The sequence below is a fragment of the Manacus candei genome, unplaced genomic scaffold, assembly GCF_025592945.1.
Source record: "Manacus candei isolate 608988 ecotype Guabito, Panama unplaced genomic scaffold, ASM2559294v1 h1tg000050l, whole genome shotgun sequence".
In the NCBI taxonomy this organism is placed as follows: Eukaryota; Metazoa; Chordata; class Aves; order Passeriformes; family Pipridae; genus Manacus; species Manacus candei.
This window is the reverse complement of record NW_026138098.1, coordinates 3,998,727-4,006,017: the sequence shown is the minus strand read 5'-3', so window position 1 is coordinate 4,006,017 and position 7,291 is coordinate 3,998,727. Positions and strand designations below refer to the sequence as shown.

The 7,291-nt window shown below is 45.2% G+C and overlaps 1 protein-coding gene and 1 long non-coding RNA gene across 3 annotated transcripts in view; one reads left to right on the top strand and one right to left on the bottom strand.

Moving 5' to 3' along the window:
• The window catches only part of LOC127477212 (uncharacterized), a 629,249-nt gene that overhangs the window by 177,884 nt on the left and 444,074 nt on the right, over positions 1-7,291 (bottom strand). The window lies entirely within an intron of this gene.
• EEF1AKMT2 (EEF1A lysine methyltransferase 2) lies at positions 38-7,229 on the top strand. Of its 2 annotated transcripts, XM_051801214.1 has the most exons (7): positions 38-309; positions 1,182-1,247; positions 1,785-1,899; positions 2,471-2,582; positions 5,066-5,173; positions 6,032-6,248; positions 7,021-7,229. In XM_051801214.1, the coding sequence occupies exons 2-7, from the start codon at positions 1,196-1,198 to the stop codon at positions 7,146-7,148; spliced, it is 732 nt and encodes a 243-aa protein (XP_051657174.1). In that variant the 5' UTR covers positions 38-309; positions 1,182-1,195; the 3' UTR covers positions 7,149-7,229. The 2 variants fall into 2 exon arrangements, with proteins under 2 accessions (XP_051657174.1, XP_051657173.1); XM_051801213.1 differs by lacking the exon at positions 2,471-2,582 and having other exon boundaries at positions 231-309.

The window sequence follows — 7,291 nt, the reverse complement described above, 5'->3', positions numbered from 1 at the left end:
ACGGTCTGGATTGGAAGGGACCTCAAAGATCACACCTTCTAGTATCCCATGTCGCTCCAAGCGCCGTCCAGCCTGGCCTCGGACACTCCCGGGGATGGGATTTCAGGGGGTCGCACCGCGCACACCCCGCAGGGGTCACACAAGCCCCCCCGGTTCGGGGCGGGCCGATCCCCCCTCACAGCGGCACCACCGAGCGGCTCCGCCCGCCCAGAGCGTCCCCGCGCTCCGCCCGCCCCGCTCGGCGGTTCCGGGCATGGCGGGGCCCGCGGAGCAGCCCTTCGTGCCCTCGGTGCTGGGCACCCGGGAGCAGTGAGTGCCGGGGCAGGGACGGGCATGGGAGCCAGGCGTGAGCCCCACGGGCGGGACGGGGCGCCGAGCGACCCGCGCTGTGGGAGGTGTCCCTGCCCGCGGAGGGGGCGGCTGCAATAAGGGAGCGTCCGGGTCCCTTCCGGCGCGAACCGTTCTGTGCTTCGTGTATTATTTTATTTGTACAATCTGTAATTATGTAAAGTGGCTGATACGTTATCTATGGCTGATACATAGAAACAGCCTTCTCGCCCTTTCGTAAAATCATGGAATGGTTTGGGTTGTGGAAGGGACCCTTAAGACCATCTCGTTCCACCCCCTGCCATGGGCAGGGACACCTTCCATATATCCCAGATTGCTCCAAACCCCGTCCAACCTGGTCTTGGACACTTCCAGGGGTGAGACAGCCAAAGCTTCTCTGCGAAATCCATTCCAGCCCCTCACCACCCTCACAGGGAAGAATTCCTTCCCCACATCCTCTGCTCTCTGGCAGTGGGAAGCACTTATCCTGTCCCTCCATCCCTTATCCAAAGTCCCTCTCCAGTTCTCTTGGAGGCCCTTTAGATACTGAGAGGGGCTCTTAGGTCTCCCTGGAGCCTTCTCTTCTCCAGGTGAACACTCCGAGCTCTACCAGCCTGGCTCCAGAGCAGAGAGGCTCCAGCCCTCAGAGCATCCCTGTGGCCTCCTCTGGACTTGCTCCCACAGTTTAATGTTCTTCCTGTGCTGGGGAGCAGTATCTCACCACCCTCACAGTAAAGGATTTCTTCCTAATATCTAGCCTAAATTTCCCCTCTTTCACTTTTTCTTCCCCTCACTCTTTAAGTATTTCCCAGTATTAACTGCGATATCCTCTCTTTTATTCCCCCCTACTCCAGCTGGGACGCTGCATATGAGAGAGAACTGCAAACTTTTCAAGACATTGGAGATGCCGGGGAAATCTGGTAAATAAAATAACTCCTACAGAGTGTTTCTGTTGTTTCTTGATCAAAACAGACATTGCAGAAACACAGTCAGCAATCCGGTGGGTTGCTGACAAAAGGCTGGGGAGTTTTAACATTGAAGCCACCAGTTCCTCTCTTGCTCAGTTTTGCAAAGCAAGTTTCTCAGTTGCACTTGGACAAAGTGTCATGACACAGAAATTGAGCTGGTAGCTGAGGTGTACTAAAATTGTGTCACTAAAAAATTTGCTTTTTAGCCCTGAGCTCAGGTTTAACTACACAAGCTGCCCTTGCTGCTCCCTTTTTTAATATGTGGGTGATATCACCTCCCAAAGTTGGGTTTTCAGCGAATCTTAAGGCCATGGGATTAATTTTATTTTGAGAAGAGCAAACATGAACTGTGAGCTGTGGCAGTTGTTACTTCAGTAACACTAAGAGGGGCTTTGCAAAAGCTGGAGGGAGCGAGTGATGACATAAATTTGCTGTACCTCACGTAGATTTTTTTGCTGTTTTAATTCCCTGAGCCCTCGTTTTACACAGGTTTGGAGAGGAAAGCATGGTGCGCATCATCAGGTGGCTGGAAAAACACGAGGTCCCCCTGGACAGCTCTGTGCTCGACATTGGAACTGGGAACGGTGTTTTGCTGGTGGAATTGGTTGGTGTATTGCAAAGTTTGTGTATTTTTTATACAGAATCAGAGCTCCAAACGGAGCAGTTAAAATCCAGTTCTCACAAGTGACAGTAATAATCCTCGTGAGCTGTAAGCTGAGTGAAAGACAGAGAGTCAGTACTTCAGGTTCCAAAATTTACAGTATTTCTTGAAATCAGTCAGCATGAGCATCCCTTATTTTAACTTTACCTTTGTTTCCCTGCACTTAAAACTGCATTTCTTCCCATTATTGTGTAAACTCTCCAGAGAAGGGAATTAAGTTGATTAATGCACGAAGTACCCTCATGTGCAAAAGCAGACCCTTTGTCTGCATTCAGTTCTGATAATAAAACTCATTACTGATGTGGAAAAGTGGGTCAAACCAAGGGCTTCTAGGTAAATTACTTACAAAGTAACACTACTTTTCAATAAGTGTCCATTTCTGTCAGAGTGAAAACTCTGGTCAGATATGTTCTGAGGTATTACAATGTTGTTTTACAGTGATACAAGATATTTAGGAGTTCCAGTATTTTTTTCCTGGTTTTAATTGATTTTTTTTTTTTGTGTAATACTGCAGGGCAGTTGGTAAAGGAAGGGACTGTCATACTTGCACAGCTTCTATTGTTCTGCATTCTCCATTGGCTCCATTAGTTACTGTAGGAATTGAAAGGACTGGAAGTCAAAGTCAGGTTTGTAATGGAAATTTTTTCAACATGGATATTGATTTTAGAACACTTTAAAGCCTTTCTGGGGACTGGCTGCTACACCACAGCACAGGGGAAGTTAAGTCATCAAAAACAGAAACTGCCCATCTCATTAAGGGAAATTAGCCTAATAATGATGATTATTAAGTACAATACTAGCCAGCTCTATCATCATTGAAATATCCAACAGAAGTTTTATAGTGACCCCACTTACAAATAGGAAACTGATTTTCATACTGTAATGGGAAAATGACAGCCTGATAGCTTTTAAAAACTATTAAACTGCTGTAAAAGCACCCTCTTTCCTTACATTAAGCACCTCAGAGTACTGTGGTTGCTTTTGTAGGGAATTTTCAGTCCAGTTCTCATTTGAAAAGTTACTTCAAAAATTATATTGTTTAGTTTTGCTAAATAATTCAGGATCTCACTTGCTTAGTTCATTTAAAAGATTTTTTTTTTTTAATGCCAGGCCTTGAAAATCAGGTTGGGATTCTTCTGAAAATCAAGTTGGGATTCTTTTGGCAAGAACAGCAGCTACTGTAGGACTGTTCTACCACTGGAGCTGGACTCCATAATGGGATAGAAATGGCAATACTGGAAAAGACTCAGCCATGGAAGACATTAGTAGCACCTCTCTAAAAGGGAACTACTTGAGACTACCTAAGTACCACATAAATAGGAGCCCTTTTTATATGTGAAGTAGACCTTGGTCCTACCCCTGTTAACTTCAAGGATGTGATAAGCTGGATTGAAGACATAATTCTTTCGCCTCTTCTAAGGAAATGTTGCTGCCACACAAAGCTCTGATCTTCTCTTATTTTTATAGTATTGTGGCAGCCAACAATATTGAAAATATTGAAAAGCTTCTCTGGAGCGAAGGATGTTCACCCACGTTGGGGTGTCTGTCTGGCAGCAGCAGAGGCCCAAGCACAGGGCAGAGCTGATACCATTGCAAACTACCTTCTGCTCTTTAATCTACCTCTCCAAGAAGCATCAGAAGAGTGCCATAAATACCACCTTCAGGGCAGGAGTCCAGCTGCAGGATGGCACGTGAGGGAAGGATCCCTTCTTGTCACAGTCAGGCCCTACAGGTTTAGCAGCATTTAGTGTTGTTTATCTCTAACCTTTCCTTCTCTGCCCTGGAGACTATAGGAGTGAATGGGAACTCCCTGCAGTGACTCAAGCCCTTCCTTTCCAAACAGAGGAGCTGTTGTGGGAACTACTCTTCCACCCCCAAGCCTTCAGCACAGGCATCTGAGGAAGCCTGCTTTGCTCTGGGGAGGAACGTGGGCAGGAGCCTGAGCAATAAGCTGTTCTCCATCACATGCAAACAACACTGTCTTTGTGTTGAGCTGCAATTAGCCCTCAGTTCAGAACAGCTGGTTAGCACTGAGCTCACAGGCCTGAGGGGCTGCTGGAAGGAGGAAGGACTGTTGTGAAAACTCCTCATAGTTTTCCTCACTGTTGAGGTGTCAGCCTTTGGAACAAGTAGACGCGCAGCTGGTTGCTTAATACCAGTTAAGGTCCATGTGTTTTTCCATATTAAAAGAAAGGAAAACCTCCTCCCTCTCTGTGCTGTGACAGCCTGCAGCTGGCCATAGGATTGGAGCTCTTGCTGTTAGGTTTGGGTTTAGACAGGCCGACTCACACACGTGATGTCTTGAGCTGTTCCCTTCAGCTTGGTCTACCTCGGAGTGCAGAGATGTGTCCCTGTTCCCCTCCCACGTGCCCAGCTCCACCTGGGTGCCCACCTGCTTTGCCAAAGGGTTGCTGGGATCTCACTGCCCGAGTTCCCTGAGCTGGGTTATCGTTATCTCCTCCAAACTTAGATTAACAAAGTCTCCGTATGCTCTTTTATGTGATGCATAACCTGCCTGAAAATTGCTGATACAGAGACCTTGCAGCATGCAAATAGTTGTATTCAAATGGGCATTTAGCATGAATAATTAGAGAAATGTATGATTTTGCAGTGGATTTGTGTAGTAGTGTAATGTATTACGTGGTTTGGCTCTTACAGTTTGGGTTATAAACCAAATAATTGCTCAATCTCAAATGTTATGTGTCAGAGAGTATTTTTTTCCTCATTTTGAAGCATCTGGCATTGTCACATGTTCTCATCACTGAAAATTCCTGTTTTCTAGCTTACTTTTGGTGCAGATAAGAGAGCCTGTTCCCCTCCAGGGTGTTACTTTTCACAGTTCTGCTCAGTTTTCCACTTAACATAAACCAGCTTTCAGTCAGCAGTTCTTTTGATGAGGTATTTAGGCAGAGTGGACTTACTTCAACTCATTCCTCGAGCTACTTAGCTCTTGTAAAGGTAACAGGTATAAAAATGAGTAAAAGCTGGGTTGTTTTTTTTTTTCCTGTCAGTAAGAGGAGGAGAGATGAGATGGATTATAGATAGGGAGTATACTCACTGGGTAAAAAAATCACTAGTGCACTAATTAAGATTCTCTGATTCTGTCTAGGCAAAGTCTGGCTATGTGAATCTCACAGGGATTGACTACTCTCCTTCTGCAATACAGCTTTCAGAAAAAGTAAGAGAGAAAGAAGGGATGTCTAACATTAAGTTAAAGGTAAGTCTTGAGAGAAAGTTTGCTGAGGAAATAGAGAGTAATTGAACCCGAGATTAAATGACCTAATTGATATTCAGACGTGCTCGGGGTACTAAACAAATGATGTCTTTTGACATTCGTTTGTGAAAGAACTCTAACCTAATAAATTTCTGTTTACAAGAAGGGTTTTGGTCTTTATTTTTGTTTTCTGTTTGTAGCAGTCATTAGGGCTAACAAGATTTCCCTGCTTGGAGCAGGAGCAGAAGAGTGATTCACCCTTTGGGAGTTCTATATTTTAGCTGCCACATTCTGAATTTCAGATTTGAGATAGAGGAAGAAATCCTGAAATGATAGATCCCTATCAGCAGCTGTGCAGCAGGAAGTTTGAGAGCCCTTGCTGGAGCAGGGGTAGGACCAGATGACCTCCAAAGGTCCCTTCCAGCCTCAGCCATCCCATGATTCTGGGACTGCCTGTAATTCTGAGCTCTCTGTCTGCTGTGCTGTTTTATCCTCCAGCTCTGTACCTATGTGATGGTTCTGTTCTTGTGTCAGCTGTAAAATCTCTTTGTGGCAGGCACTGTCTGTTCTTCTGCATTTGTGCAGTGCCTGGCACGTGCCAGGGATCAGAGTACGAATTATGATTTATAGACTGAACTCCAAGTGTGTTAGTTTGAGCTTTAGATTACAGCAAATAGATCATCACATAACACACAGAGAAGAAAGGAGCTTCCATAGCATTGAAAAGGCCGTGAGTTACCCCTTCCCAAGCACACCTATTGTCAGCTTTGAAACGTCGTATTTTAAAGTCTTGCTTCGCGTTAGAGTTTCAGGAGCTGCTGAGCAGAAGATTGTTTTCACAGCTGTAGACTTCTGGTTTAGGTAGAAGACTTCCTGGCCCCATCAGCTGAACTGTCAGGCTTTGACATTTGTATTGACAAGGGGACTTTTGATGCCATAAGCCTCAATCCCGACGACGCGGCGGGGAAGCGGCAGCAGTACGTGAGATCCCTGTGCAGGGTGTTGAAACCACAGGGCTTTTTCCTCATCACATCTTGCAACTGGACCAAGGAGGAGCTGCTGAACGAGTTCAGAGAAGGTAAGCAGCTGAACAGAACCCTCTGCCAGCTGAGGGTTGTTGAAGGATGGGATGAGTGAGTTTTAATGTCTGTGTTAGCATATTGACTTTCCCAGATCAGGATTAGAGAAGGTAAAGAGATTAGTAAATGCTTCAGCCTGTCTTCCCTCTCTTTTCCTCTGGAATTGCATCTCCTGTGTTTGCCAGTGCCAAGGTGCCACGGGAGGACGGGTTCTGTTACACTTTGGAGGTTGGGGCTCTCAGTGTAATTACACTGGGAAAATGTGTACCCAGATGATACTTTTTTTTCTTTGAGTCCTTTATATCATACTGAAGTCACCCTTCTGATTGCTTTGGGATTGGGGTAACATTGTTACCCATGTTTAGAGGAACTGGCAAGTCTGTGACCTTTTGTGTCACCTCCTCAGCTGCTCTTCTGATCCATCATAGAGTTTTTTTACGTGCCAGTCACCTCCTGAATCCCCTGCCTGAGACTTGAAACTCAGTGTGGATCTGAAACAACCATCCCTTGTGAGGAACTGAAATTACTGGCAAGTTCTCATCTTTTCTGCCATTAATCTGTGTGAGTCAGCCAGCTGAGGTTTTTATTATCCATGGAAGAGGTTCAGCTGTATAAAGCAGTGGTGCAGTGCAACGATACAATCCTATAAACTCACAGATTAACTGACTTGCAAGTTTTCCAGACAAATAAAGAATGGTTTGCAAAGGGTTATCCAAGAGGCGAATAAAACGACTTCCTTCTAATAAAAGCATTTTAATTTCTGTCTGGCAGGATTTGAAATTCTGGAGGAGCTGCCAACACCCAAGTTTTGCTTTGGAGGAAGAATTGGAAACAGTGTAACAGCATTGGTTTTCCAAAGGAAAAAAACGAGGCCATCCATCTTGGACAAATTAGATTAGATGAGAAAAGTCTGAACTTTAAACCTGACAGAAAACCTCAGACACGTGTGTAAATAAATGCTTTTTGAGTGCACAGTAAAATACTCTGTATGGAACTCTAAGGGGCTATAAAACATTGCCCTAGAAACATTTCAGCTTTGCAT